Here is a 14,824-nt window from a genome sequence, read left to right on the forward strand (position 1 = left end):
GATTGGGCTCAACACTGGAGGTCTTTTCCAACTTTAGCAGTTCTGTACTCAGGGCTGTATTACAAAAGAAAGGGATTGCTTCGGAAAGGTAACTAAGGAGAAATCACAGTGTAGTTTCTGCAAGGTGGGAAGGGGAAGTGCTGTGTAAGCTGAAGTATTGTGGTGTGATGCTCCACTTTACCTATAATCCTGATGTGGAACAGCTGCTTCAAGTATATTTCTTATGGATATTCACTCCTTTCCCACTCTCTAATGGCTGTTAATTTAAGATACTGTAGGAGAGTTCAGTACAACTGGAAAAGCTGTGCTTTGAATGAGAGGGGTGGGAGAAATGAATCACTGCACTGTGGTAAACATTTCCAGAACTGGCACCTCACATTCCAACACTGCCTTTGCCAGCTTTTCCTGCAGCACTTGGCCATCTGAAAATGGAAACTGCTTGTTAGCCATGCAGGGCTACGTGATAATTGCAGCTTTCTGTACTCTTGTGAAGCAGCTCAGGAACACAAGTGCTTTCACAGCAGGACGTGAGCAACATGCAATAAATCAAGATCAGGACCACACTTATCAAATGAGTGCTAATGAGACTACAGAGTTAAGGTCTGATAGAGAAAAGCTGGCAGTCAAAAATAATAAAAATTTAGGCTCAAATTACTATGAATATGCACTTCACTTCCAGTTTGCCTTTGCTTTTGAACTTATCAAAAGAAAAATAAACAATCCCCAAGAGCCAAATTTAATACTTCCTTCAAAGGCAGGATCAAAAAACTCACAAGAGCCCATCACTTTCTCACAGAATAAACATTAGCAGCAGCAGTTTTGATGTGGAACAACAAAATGTGGAAGCTCTTGAAATCTGAGAAACACCTTGCACAGGAGTTTCACAGTAGTTTGGCAATACAGAAAGAGTGAGCCTGTTCTCTGGCTACAGCAATCAGCTGAGGCAGCTGGGGGTGTTAAACCTGGAGAAAAGGAGGCTCAGTGACTTCGTGGCTCTCTACAACTCCCTGAAAGGAGGCTGGCACTTTTTTTAAGAGCCATGCTCAGCACAGAAAACAAAGTTCAGAAGAGTCAAAAACTTAAAACCAGGGCTTTGTCTGAGATCTCGTAGTCTGAACAAGTGGCACTCCTAGAAATCCCTACTGTAAAGGGCAGTTTCTGGGTGACCTAGTCCCCAACGGCAACACTTGAAACTATTTTAACACCTAAAGCTCAGTGATACATTTGCTTTGAGAGTCAAGGGAGAAAGGGACAAGTGTTATGACACATTTCCTCTAATCCCAACCTTCAAAACATTACAATGCCCACCAGCTAGGCAACCATGGTATTTGCTTTTGTGGCAGAGAGAAAAACCACGCTGCAATGATAGCCCCCCCTTAACTGAAAAGACAACACTGGTGAAATACAGTTCACATGATTAATACATTTTACTCAGTATGTACACAGTTCTCCAAAGAAGTTGGGTCATCCAAAGGCAGTTTAAGAAGCTTTAAGCATCCCCCTTGCCAGCTGTTACACGGGCTGTGTTTTTGGCTTTACTTCCTCCAGCTCAGCGTCCAACCAGCGGAACCTGCGGTGACGGCGCAGGACTTCGATGGCTTTTTGTTCCAGGGGGGTTGGTTCAATCCCCAGCTCTTCAAAACCAGGAAGGTCAGGAAATTTCATGTCTGTTGTGTGAAACTTCCAACAAGAATGGGGAGGGTAAGGGGAAAAAAAAAAGATAATTCACTTGAAATGAACAGCTTTGCACCGAATGCAATCACTCTCCTGCCAAAAGTAGAGGAAGAGGAATGATCAAACGGAATTGTAGCATAATTACACGAGGTCGTGAGTACCAAGACCTTCGACAGGAAGCACAGGTATTTGCATCCAGCAAGAAGTCCTTCAGGCTTTAATTCAGGAATAAATACCATGCAGGAAGTGCCTTCCTTTTTTTTCCATACATTATCAGGGAGGTTACTGCATCACAACAGCAAAACCAAGCAGAATTCCAAGGCTATACTTGAACTCCAATTATGGATATTATGATTTGTCAAGAAAATGTTGTGTTGAATTATCACCTCTGGTAGATGCCTTTGCTCTGTTTATGGTTTAGAATAAGGTTCTGCACAAATAGTTAATTCTATTACCATATATGCAACTCATATGACTTAATTCCTAGAAAACAGAGATTTCTCAAGGTGTTCCTTGAAAGGCCTTTTGAGTCAAACACATCTAATATTGCACAGATTATTTAAGGAAGAAAAGCTTGGAAAGAGGAAGAATCAAACTCAGAAGTGACACAGAGAAACTCTCTCTCACACTACCTATGCTACAGCTGACTTGCAACAGTTTTAGTGATTTGGTGCAGGCTTATTTTATGAAATGCAACTCAAGAAACTACAAAAGCAGCTGAAGAAAGGTTTTTGGAGATGTTACAATTACATCCTGGGGGACAATCAGGTTAAGTAGGCTATTGATATTGTGTTAGAACAAAATATATTGAAATTCCAATGCTGGTGGAAGATGAACTCCATAATTCAGAAAGCAGACAGTTTAGGGAATGTACATGACTATCTCTGCTAGCCTACACATAAGCCAAATTTTGACACTAATACTTCCCAATTCCTGCTTTTTCCTTGCTTGCAGTTTTTTGCAACTTACTTCTCCACCCCACTGAAACACTCTGAGAAGTCAGGAATAAACATGAAGTGGCCATGTTCTCCCAGGAAACACACTTGAATGCTAAGTGAGATTTTGGAATGTGTGCAGGGACCAATTCAACTTCAGTTGTTAAAAACACCATTCCCTGGATGATGGAAGTGATTTTAGTGCATCTAGAGGTGCATAAACTAAGAGTGCCCCCTTCACTTTGCTCATCCAACCTCTACTCTTGGCCGTTTTCAACTCCATGTGGTTTTGGGGAATGCAAAACTGCAAGCAGGAGCTACAAATGCACAATGAAACATTTCCCAGGAGGGATTTTTGGCTGGTCCTCACTTACCCGATCCACCTTGTCCCGTGTCAACCATGGTTCAAATGGATTCATCTCAAAGAATCTTGCAATAAAACTGTGAACAGAAGAAATATTGCAAAGGTGCAGTCATTTATCCAGATACACAGAAATCTGGTAAAAAATTATTTCAGACTTAATAGAGGGTGAGCAAGAGTTCTTGCAAGCTCTGAGCTCATTAAAGCACTAGATGTGCCAGCCACCAAGTTCTTAGTTGTGTTTCTGGTAATTAATTGTTCCTGAATTATTCTTTTATTTTACTTTGGATGGAATAGAGAAGCAGATCTCTAGAAGTTAAAATGAGCATTATTGGTTATCCAATTCCCCACACACCAAAGGGCTGAGTCTTGCCCCTGCCTTTCATCCAAACTCTGCTCCCTGCCAGTGTAGGCAGCAATCCAATTAGCCACAAAGTTGGATTCAATGCCTCCAGGAGAAAACATGCTTGCTGACAACTAAATGGGTTATCAGCAACACAAACAATCTGGTGGAATCCGAAGCAATCTATAAAAAGGGTGAGGACTGGGGTTATCTGCAGTTTTCAGAAATGAAGTTTCCCTTGAAAGAAGGGAAATCTGACAGGGAAAAGGAAATAATGCTCTAGTTCTTGCTCAGTGTCTCGGGACCAACAGCAGAATCACTCACTGAACAGGCAGGACTTCTTGCTGAAGTGCTCACCTGGAAGATTAGGGTTCTACTGAGTCACTGCACATAAACACAACCAGGCTCATCTGCCTTTTAGGTGCATTTTTCTCAAATTAGTTTAGCCCATAAATAAAAAAGCATAACATGGACTGCAGCACATGTGAATGAAACGAAGAAGCACCCACATAGAACCTTTCTAACAAGCTGCTCTGTGTCACCAGAGTCATGTTATACCCTGGTGCCTCTTGCAGCAAATATTGCAACAGCCACAAGAGTTTAGGATGTTCCAAGTGTTATCCATCAGCTCTTCCAATGCTGAGTTGTACTGGAAGGAGGGTTCTAACTCTTGTGACTGATTAAGCTTGTTAATTTGTATTTTACTAAAAATAAGGAGGACCAGGATGCCAAATGATAACACAGACCCATCATGCTGAGGGCGACTTCTGAAATAGCATTTATTGTTTGGGGTAGCTCTTCAAAAAGGTGTGATTATTCCCTAAGGATCGGTCCCAGGCTCAGTAGCAGATCCTTAAGATTGTGCAAAAAAATCTGTCAGGGTCTGCATACACATACACACAAATTTTCCCTGCGGTATTGTTAAAAATCATTTGGTTTACTTATAATTTTATTGAATTAGGACCTTTTGCTTCTTCTTGGCTCAGCAAAGCCATTCAATCACAGAATGACTTAGGTAGGAGAAGACCTCCAGGATGATCAAGTCAAATCTTTGCTGATCACCACCTTGTCAACCAGACCACTGAGTGCCACGTCCAGTTGTGTCTTCAACACCTCCCTGGCCAGCCCACTCCAATGTTCAACCACTCTTTCTGTGAAGAAATTCTTCCTGAGCATCCCCTGGTGCAGCTTGAGGCTATGTCCTCTCAATGCTGTCTGTCCCCCTAGGTGTCAGGGAGAAATGACTTTGCAATGAACAGCTATGCTAAGCTCAATAAAAGCATGCATTTCATGTACCAGCTCATCAAATGCAGGCCTGTCCTCAAGCTGAAGGCTCAAAACTGTCTAAGAAGTGCCTCAGGAAAGGCAACTTTGGCAGGCCCACCACTTTAATAACAACTGGGCAGAGTAAATAATCCATGCAAGAGGTATTTATGCTTCTGTGCTGCCAGGAGCTTACTGAATTAGGGTCCCACTTACTGGTAGAGAGGCCGTGGCAGCGGGTAGGGAATGAAGGGGTGGTGGGCAACGGCGTAGACGTACTCGACCATGTCGTACAGGAGGTAGCGGTGAGGGCTGGAAGGGAACGCAGCACACGTCACACCTCAGTCAGCTACACTGCAATATCAGCACCAGAGAAGATAAACGATTTTAAACCCTCCACCCCAAAGCCTGTTTCTTCAATCCAAATCATTTGCCAGCAGAGATTCCCTTGTGGCTCACAGTGAGGAGGTTTATCCTGGAAGACTGCAGCCTGTTGAAGGGCCCATCCTGGAGCTGGGGAAAAGCATGGAAGAGATCTGGCAGAAAGGAAGAGAGGGTATTTGGCTGCTGGCCAAGGCTAGCCCACCACAACCACACTGGATGAAGTGTTTGTGTGCTTTGAAAGCACACCTGAATGTGCCTCCTTCCATGCTGATTCTATTCTGAACTCAAAGACTTCCAGCACTGTGACATGAGTTTGTTCAAGCCCACTTGGAACGCAAAAATCAAATGGAGAATTAAGGATGCTTTATTAAAAAGACATCCCCCATATTTGGTAGGAAATGGCTGCAGAGAAATTGATTCAGTTTCCTTTACTTGACTAAGAGTATCTTGTTCTATTTAAAAGCAAGATGAATTGTCCAAAAAATACATTCCCTCTCAAGATGGAGAGAACGAAGCAATCAGTCCTCCATCCACCTGCCTAAGAGTAACATAAAACACCAGGAATTCTCATTCCTTTCTTGCTAAGATCCTGCCTTGGAATTTTAAGCACTCTAGATGTGCTCAGACTGAGCTGTCAGGTATCTCCCTTGGCCTTCCAGGCAATTTGCTGCCATTCAAAACATTCTGAAAAGCTCCATGACAGCACAAGAGCACACTGCTGAGCAGTTTGATAAACGCAGGATCTCACAGATGCCAAGGTCTAATGTTACAAGCATGAAAACTGACATGTTCTCCAGAAAAGTTCCAAGAGATCAAAGAATCATAAAATGGTTTGGGGTTGAAAGGGACCTTAAAAACCATCTGATTCTAGACCCACCTCTCCCATTATCCCAGGTTGCTCAGAGCACTGTCTAACCTGGGCTTGAACACTTCCAGGGATGGGGCAGCCACAGATTCTCTGGGTAAACTGTAAATCCAGTCTCCAACTGTACATTCACTGCCTCTAAACCATTCTAATTGCAGGTGGTTTCCACACAGCTTTACCAGAATTTTCCCCAAATCCATGTTGTCTAGCATGGTTCCCAAGCTACTACTTCTTTGTGTGCACATACATCACATGAAATGCAGTGGGGTCCAGATTAGGATTTTCAGAGTACTCACAGTAAGAGCTTGAGCCATTTTTCCTCCCAAAAAGGAGGTGGAATTTATTGCAGCTCACACTGTGTGCATGGATGGAGAAATTAAATGTACTGTGCAGCATGCCAAAAAATGACACCAAAAAGATGTACTAGAGTTAACTAGAATCAGAAAAAGTGACCTACCCAGCCAAGGCATATGTTTTTCCTTTTGCATCAGGATTCTTAATTGCATTAACAATTGCTTTTGCTACATCAACCACCTGTAAGGAGCAAATCCCAACAGTTACCAAGACAAAACAGGAATGAATACATGCACACACTCTTATTTCAGAGGTGGTTTACAGACCAATACATCCACCCACCAAGGACTTGGGATTGAGATTTCATGGAAAACTTACATAGACTGGTTGCTTGACTGTTTTTTTGCCCAGAGAAACAAGAGGCACGCCACCAAACCAGCGCATGTCTGACAGAAAAAAAAAGAAAATCTGGGAATCCTTTCATTTCAGTACCAGAATAACCAAGACATTTGACACAACACTGAGTGTGGACCACTTCTGAAAATTGACTTCTCTTCAGAAAAAAAAAAATAGGATTTGGAAGAACTCCCAGCCAATTTCAGCAGCATTTTTTTTCCAAGACACATTTAGTTTTTGTATTAACAGCAATGAGAGGGCTGCATTTGCTGTTTCCTTAGAGTTGGTCAGTACACACGCCCTCTTAAAATAAGATTATTACAAAAATAAAAACAAAGAGCAACATCTAACTAGATTGAGAAAGAATTCTGTCAAGAGTTGAGAATTTAGTATGTTGCTATATATCCCTCACATTGCTGAAAAGAACACACCTGTATGTTTTTCAGAAGCAAATCCCATTTTCTCTCTGTTCTCTAGAGGCAGTTACACAAATCATACATGGGTTTATTATTCCAAGAGTACCTACTTGCATAATGATTGAGAAATCTGTCCTCTCTCCCAAACATCTCAGAGGGCTTCAAAATTACAGCATCTGGAAATTCTTCCCTCACTGCTTCCTCTCCAACAGCCTATCAATTAAAACAAACACATTCACTAGATCCATGCTGCACCAAGCAGAAGTGGATGCCTTTCATAACAGAAAGCATCCTTGACTACAGAACTGAAAGAAAAGACACCATCAGTAGCACAAAAATTATTTATATCTAAGCCATTTCATCCTCAAGATGCTGCTCTAAGATAAAGGTCTCACAGAAAGCTGAAACATTTCTCAGCTGCAGAACAAAGGCTTTAGTAAATTCATACACTGATTTCCTTCTAACAGGCCCAGCTGGGGGAAAAAAACCAAACCCAAACCAAACCCAAACCAAACACTAAGTACATTCTCAGGAAATATATTCAAGTGGATTCCAGACTTACTTTGTTCCTGAGGTATTTGGAGGGACTCTTCATACTAGCATTCAGGTGAGAGACATGAATGAATTTTTCCACACCAGCTTCCTTACTTATCCGTGCGATACTTTGAGGAATATTTACAAATTCATCTTCAAATTTGAAGTTTCTAAAGCAAGGCAAAACCCAAATGTTACTTTAAGAGCAGTCAACAATGGCTGCCACTCAGCCAAAAAGCAGTTACTATGTTTTATTTGAATGAATTATCAAAAAACTATTCTCTTTGTTAGAAACAACATTTCCCTTCATGATGGACTCTTCACATAATAAATATTGAGTAAAGTGAAATTGCAACTGCAATCTTCAATTTTAGTTTCTCCACCCTTTCACCTGGTAAGATTAAATCAGTATGAATAATCCTCTTGCCCACTTATCTGTGACAAAGAGAAAACTCCCAGTCAAAGTGAAAACAGGTTATCTTTATTAAAAGAAACACTCCTGCGTCTTGAACTCTGAGTAAGGCTGTGTTTTTACAAATCCTGTTCAAAACTTGCCTTGATTTGATCCACCTAATTAGACTACAAAGCGCAAAATTTCTGAGCAGCATGAATCAGGGCACATGCTTGGCAGCAGGGAAGAAGACAAAAACTAAGCAGAGAATAAAGAGGTGCTCATGCAAATGGAAAAACAATTTGTCAAAGCATTTAGAACCCTTTCAGAGCTGCAAGGGACTTCCAGGAGAAGCAATCATCCCTGTATGACATTCAAGGGGCCTAAATTAGGGGGTTATACTGTCAAGCAGTTTGGTATCTGATCAAGAACAATACAGACTGGAGCTTTGCCTCCACACAGAACTGACATTACAGCCTGCCAACAATTCCAAAATTGCAAGAAAGTTAACTGGTTTCTCGTGTTGTTGTGTTGTCCCTGTAGGCACCCCTGCATCTTGATCATTTGCTTTGGGTAACAAACATCTTATCCAAACACCTCCCTCTGCGTCCCTTATCTCCTCCCACAGCTCTTCAGATCCCACTGGAGTCCAAAGAAAGCCTTAAAAATACAAAGTTATTTTTGAGCCTTCAATAACTAATCTGATCCTGGGAACCATCACTCCTGTTCTGCTCACCAAAACAGATTTAGAAACACACGAGAACGAACAACATCCCTCCTGTAACCATGGAGTTTCAAACAACACAGTACACACAGAGAAGCCTGGACACAAGTACAAAGCAAGGAAGAAAATATTTCATGGCAGGCTTTGCTTTTTTTGACTGATCTCTCCATCTAAACTTACTTTTCTTCCTGCCCAAGTCTTTCACAGGCTCTGGGATGATTACAATGACCTCGTGTTTAACAAAATCAGAGAACTTGATCTCAGGGTTTCAGCACCACCACCGATAACCAAATGCACAAAGCATGTGATTAAAACATTTGTGTCACACAGTGGTTAAGTTCTGTAACGTCCAAAAGTTTTAAACATGGACCAAGACTTGTCTGTTTCAATCGATTGAAACTTCACAGAGAACAAGGTTTGGGGATTTTTAACCAGAATGAAACTTTCTGTTGTTGTCCTCACCCTTCCTTTTAATAATAAAAGAAACTGCCTTTTCTATAAATCATACTTCTTACACAAGTCCAGAAATTTTGAACATTGAAGGGCTGTTCATAAAAAAAAAAAAAAGGCAACAAAAGCATTAGGTTTATAAACAGAGATGAAACTGATATCTATGTTTGTTTCCATCTACTACCAGAGCAAAAATATGCACCATACAAAGGCAAATCTCATAATTAAATTATTGTCTGGCAGTTCTGCACAAGGCTTTAAATAAAATGGACATAAGTGCATGAACAAACACACAGCAGGTGACTGTTACAGGTATTTTTAACCTAAAATATGGGAATTTTAAAATGGATTTCAAAAAGGAACTATTCTTAGAAATTATTATCAAGGAATGCTTCTGTAGCTAATATTGTCTGTGCCAAAATTCTACCAAGGAATGATGTTACTAGTCATCATCTTCGGGACTCTCCATCAGTTACTCCTGTTTGATCATGGCTTTTTCTAGCAGGCTACAACTCATCACTATGTCCAAGTGACAGGATGAAATCTTAGTTCTGTGATAATGTAAATACAAATATAATGTAAATATGAGTTAAATATAAAAAATTGTTTCTTAATATAAGAAATTGGTGAGGCTTTGTCATCTATAGGATGGCACTCGAGGAACACTCATGAGATATGTGAAAGTAGCACATTTGAATGTTCTGACAGAACAAAAGTTGTACACTGGAAAATTGTGGAAAGAATGCACTTTTCCAAAGCAGATCACTACCAGGACTGGAATTAATAATTTAAAGAAAGTTTGCATGCAAAATACTGGGGTTGTCTTTTCACAGAAGCCAAGAAAATGGAAACATCACTGCACACACAAGCTGTAAAACAATGGCTACAATACCAGGTTCAAATCTATGATATACAAAGGAAAAAAAAAGAAAATTACTTTGTTTCCCATTCCTTTCCAATAAGATTAATGACCACATTGCTGTGTTCCACGGCTCTTCGGATGGAATCTTTGTCCCTACAGTCCCACTCCTGCAAACAGAGCATCAGATGGGGGAAAAAATGAGATAATGTGTAAATAGGCATCACCAAAGCAAGCTCTTCCACATTATTTCCATTTAGAGGCTAGACAACAGCTGGAGCTGTGTCTTTGAGAAGGATTACCTGGCTGCCTTGTATAGCCAGGGCTTTGTGCTTGATGCCAAGCCAGACTCACCAAGAAGAGAAGCTGCCCCAGGTCCCCCATGGGCCGCAGATACATCAGGTCATACTGATCACAGCGATAGGGGATGATGACTTGAGAGCCAATGCGACCTAAAGGGCCACAAAAACCACAAAGTTTCAAACAAACACCTCTCTTTAAGTAGATGAACTTCTGAATAAACAAAGCTCCCTTTTCCTCCCTGGCATTAAAGCACTACTATTATACATAAGTATCTTAAATGCATATCTGCAAAGCTAGAAGTAGAACAGTTGAAGCTACGTAATTCAAATTCTTAAACAGGACTTTTTCCTTAATATTTAGGCTTGTAAGACAAAATGCCAAAGCTCGTTAACAACAAAAATGGTGTGTCCTACAAACACAGCACAATACCTAAAAAATGGAACATTTGCAAGGATATTAACATTTTGTAAGCTGCATGAAAAGAAGGAGGGGAAAAAAGCAGCATGGGTTATTTTCCAAAATTTAAATTCAAAATGGCAATTCCAAAGAATTGGCAATTCCAATCAAACTCCTTCAAACCTTTGGTAAAATGTCCTAATATGGCTAAAACCAGAAGAATCGAATACATGCTGTACCTCTCCTCAGACTTGCATTCTACAGAGGGGTAGGACTTCTTTTAATGACCCTAATCTTCCAAAGCTCCAATATCTCCTTGATTAAAGCACTGATTATTACTTGTCACATGCTGGCAGGCTGCAAAACATGCTTGCAGACTGCAAAACACTTTTAAGAGCCAAAATGCCAGAGAATTCTCCATCACCATGCAACCCAGAGACTAATTAGTGTGGTTAAACATCTTTTTGGGTATCTCTTTCATCAGTACACCTGGTGAGCGTTACCTAAGCGGTTGACAACGTATCGTCCCAGGAATCCTGTGGCTCCAAAGACAGTGGCCACAATGCCACTGACAGAGGATCTCCCACTTCTGCCATGAGGGATCACGGCGTGATGGACCTGGCGGTGCTGCTGCAACGCCGACGGCGCTGCAGTCAGGACAGAAATTCCATGGCCTGCATAGGAAACAGGAGAGAGCTCGGGATATTAATTGGGATTCAGCACTGCTAACTCACAGCTTAAATTGGTTTTCTCACCACAGATGCTTCCTCTCTAATATCCCATGCCAAGACTCCTGATGGGCTGCTTCAGAGGTATCTGGTAAGGTCAGTGGGGAGGAGGCCTGGGAAGTTGCTGGTAAAGTTAAGGACCAAACAGAGACAGGGAAAGCAAACAGAGGCTATCACTCCTTAAAGAGCAAGGAAAGCTCACGGTGAGTTTTAAGTGAAGCAAGTAAAGAATACTCAGTAAAAATATAAAATAAATATAAAAAGCAATCCTCCTGTATCACAGCTCTGAAGCGAGGAGACAGGGAGAGATGCAAAGAGCCAGATCCATGATAGATGGGATAATGCCTCAAAGCTGTTCCTTTCCTCAAGGAGCAAGGAAAACTTGGGAACCACGGAGGCCGGACATCATCAGGATACTGATATACATAAGAATGTGGTGACAGGACAAGAGGGAATGGCATCACACTGACAGAGAGGAGGTATAGGATAGGATATCAGGAAGGGATTTTTTGTGTGAGGATGCTGAGGCCCTGGCACAGGTTGCCCAGTGCAGCCGTGGCGGCCCCATCCCTGGCAGTGCCCAAGGCCAGGCTGGATGGGACTGGGAGCAGCCTCACATATGCACACTGAAGGTTTTATCCCAGTGTGGATAGGAATTACCAGTTACACAGGGGCACTGACACTGCAGCCACAATGTTCAGAAGATCAAAGGGACCTTTGCTTGTTTATGTGTTGAGGCATAAATGATATTCTTTTACGCCAGCTGGCAGAACTCAAACCAGAAAGTCCAACTAGATTTCAGCACCTGAGGGAGGTTTTTCACTACCCAAAAGTCTATCCCTGTTCTCTCCATAACCCCACAAACTTGAAAAAGATACTGCATCTCCAATTTTGTCCTGAAAGACAGTTTGAGAGCCAGTGAAAGTTAAAAAATCAGTAATAATTTACATCTTTCAACTACTCAGTGGCTTCTTTGGTGTTACTTCAGCAAAAATTATTAGTGGCAGGCTCTTCATAATGTCTCTTCACTATCATACCAGCAAAAAATATTTAATTACTGTTTTGCTGTTTTGTATTCTCCCACTTTTGTGTATTTCCCTGCTGTCCTTCCCTTATGCTATAAGGTGTTTACTGATGAGCAACTTTCCTTGTTCCATAACTCTATGAGATCTGGGTACCCTAAATAATTACCAGCTGTGGGTGTCCCATCCCTGGCAGTGTTCCAGGCCAGGTTGGATGGGACTCTGAGAAAGCTGGGATAGTGGAAGGTGTCCCTACCCATGGCAGGGGGTTGGAACCAGATGATCCTTAAGGTCCCTTCCAATCCAAATAATTCTGTCATTCTGTGAATTAAAGCTCAAATATCTGCAGTAGCACCCAAAGCACCTTTTTCTCTACCCAAAAGTTTGTCTATCCTCATTCTCTCCCAACCCCACAAACTGGAAAAAAAAGACACCACATCTCCCATTTTGTCCTGGAAAGCAGTCTGGCAGCCACTAAGGTAAATAAAGAACTGCTCCTATTTAAAGGATATTAAATTCCTCTGTGCCCTTTACCAACCAAACCCGTTTGCCATCTCCCACGTTACTCCACCTAACACCGTGAGCAGAATCAGTTTAAACCGAATCAAAGCCCCAATATATATAAATATATTTAAATATAATATCGGTAGCTGAACTTTACCACAGATCCTGGCCCAAAGGTCACGCTCACCTAAGAAACAACAAAAGTAATCGAAAAATTTTGAGCTTATAGGGCAGTGACAGCCGCAGGTACACCCCGAGCACTTTGTGTGCTCCAACCCCCCTAAGAAGAAGGGAGGCACCAACACCATCATGTCCGCGCCCAAAAAAAAAAAAAAAAAAAAAAAAAAAAAAAAAAAAAAAAAATTAAAGAAAAAAATTATCGAGGGCTCCCTTCCAGCCGCAGCGGGGCGAGCTGTCCTTGCAGAGAGCCAGGAGCGGAGCGTGTCGTGGCCGTGAGGAGCTGACACTCACCTGCCCTTGGCAGCCGCAGCCCGCGCGCCGCCGCCGCCATCTTGCGTCCTCCCGGGGCGGGGCCGCGCGTGCGCGGCGCGGCTGCGCGGGGCGGGGCCGCGGCGCCCTCAGGCGCTGCCGAGCGCTAATTAATTAATTAAAATAAAATAAATTAAAAGAGTCGCGGAGCTCATTGGCGTGGCGCACAGGTGGTGCAGGTCGCTGAGGCCGCGCTGTGACACCCACATGGCCGTGTCAGCCGGGCTGTGGCACTGAGTGGTGCCTCCGGTGTTTCCCTCAACGCCTCAGGGTGTAAAAGTAACGCCAGCCTGGGCAGCCTATTCCAATGTCCAAGAAAAAAAAAAAAATGCTGCTTTAAGTTAAAGAATTCCTCGCGGTGTCCAACCCGAGCCTCTCCTGGCACAGCTTGCTCTTGTCCTGCCCCTGTTCCCTGGGAGCAGAGCCCGATCCCAGCTGGACAATTCGAGATCAGCGGTGGCTGCGATGCTGCGCGCAGATGCGAAGGAAGCTGCGAGCCACCCGTGTGTCGCCCTGGTTTTTAAAAGTGTTTTCTTCTATAGTTCTTCTGAAAGTCCTAAAGTTCTCACGAAACTTCTTCAGCCTTCTGATCTGTTTGCGTATTTCTACTAGAGTCCTCACGCGCTTTCATGTAAATAATGATTGTTTTGCGTTCTTTGTGGGAGGAGAGAATTGATGGACTCGCGTGGCTGGAGAGGTGGTCATTCCATCCTCCAATCCGCGGGCACCTCTGGAATTCTATAAACACCAGATGCTCGAATAAAACACTCTGATTTTTGGCCTTTGAACTTGCTGGGCGTTGATGTGCTTATTTTCATGTCCAACAGCGACATCCGTGTGTCCGGGTGTGTGCAGGAAAGGGAGAGATGAATCCCCCCACAGCACCGACCGTACGGTGGCGATGTGCGCTTGCAAAAGAAGGAGCCGCTCCTTGCCTTGCTTCTAAGCTGGAAACCTCACTGCTCTACAATCCACTCTGTCAGGACACAAAAAGGTCTCGCTGACCTTCCCCTTTCAAGTACAAACTCTTATTTGCACCACGCTCAAAGGCAACGCGTGTAAATCTTTTCCGTGCTAATAAATCTTTTCACTCTGGCTGAGTCCAGCGGTGAGCTTGAAACTGTGAAAAACGCCAACCGCTTGGTTTTTTAAATTTTTAGAAATAATAAAATGGCTATAAAAATAGTAAAACAATTAGAGGGATAAAAATTTAGAGTTAGGACAATTACAAGACAATAAAAAGCAAAAATTTACGGATGTCCAGATGCTCTCAGGCACTTAAGCCAGGACAAGCATACCTTGTGAACAAAGCAATCACCCTTAAAACAATACACTTATGCATATTCATACATACTTCATGGTTATGCATACATTCTATTTAAAATAAGAAACTCTGTTATATGTCAACTCTTTTCTTTAATCACCACAGTGTCTTCAAGTCTGAGCAAGGCCTGAAGAAATTAGCTTCTTCTGATCAGAAAACCATAAATTCC

The 14,824-nt window shown here is 42.4% G+C and overlaps 1 protein-coding gene across 2 annotated transcripts; it reads right to left on the reverse strand.

Moving 5' to 3' along the window:
- Window positions 1-1,403: 1,403 nt before the first annotated feature.
- NDUFA9 (NADH:ubiquinone oxidoreductase subunit A9) lies at window positions 1,404-13,371 on the reverse strand. Of its 2 annotated transcripts, none has more exons than XM_021535514.3 (11): window positions 13,314-13,371; window positions 11,092-11,262; window positions 10,244-10,341; window positions 9,968-10,059; window positions 7,494-7,635; window positions 7,042-7,144; window positions 6,498-6,565; window positions 6,283-6,359; window positions 4,793-4,888; window positions 2,984-3,050; window positions 1,404-1,680 (listed from the first exon to the last, which is right to left on the reverse strand). In XM_021535514.3, exons 1-11 carry the CDS (start codon window positions 13,351-13,353, stop codon window positions 1,513-1,515), a joined length of 1,122 nt encoding a protein of 373 aa, XP_021391189.1. In that variant the 5' UTR covers window positions 13,354-13,371; the 3' UTR covers window positions 1,404-1,512. The 2 variants fall into 2 exon arrangements, with proteins under 2 accessions (XP_021391189.1, XP_085425025.1); XM_085568899.1 differs by having other exon boundaries at window positions 13,000-13,371.
- Between the last annotated feature and the right edge of the window lie 1,453 nt (window positions 13,372-14,824).

This window comes from Lonchura striata, chromosome 1A (assembly GCF_050655825.1).
Source record: "Lonchura striata isolate lonStrDom1 chromosome 1A, ASM5065582v1, whole genome shotgun sequence".
NCBI classification, from domain to species: Eukaryota; Metazoa; Chordata; class Aves; order Passeriformes; family Estrildidae; genus Lonchura; species Lonchura striata.

What these genes read in the sequence shown, in the direction of transcription:
- NDUFA9 (XM_085568899.1), bottom strand. Translation starts at nt 13,153, where the DNA reads ATGATGGTGTTGGTGCCTCCCTTCTTCTTAGGGGGGTTGGAGCACACA. An exon ending in TGGGGCAGCTTCTCTTCTTG is followed by an intron (nt 10,060 to 10,243) that starts GTGAGTCTGGCT and finishes CTCTGTTTGCAG; the next exon opens with GAGTGGGACTGTAGGGACAA. An exon ending in AAAACATATGCCTTGGCTGG is followed by an intron (nt 4,889 to 6,282) that starts GTAGGTCACTTT and finishes GTTCCCTTCCAG; the next exon opens with CCCTCACCGCTACCTCCTGT.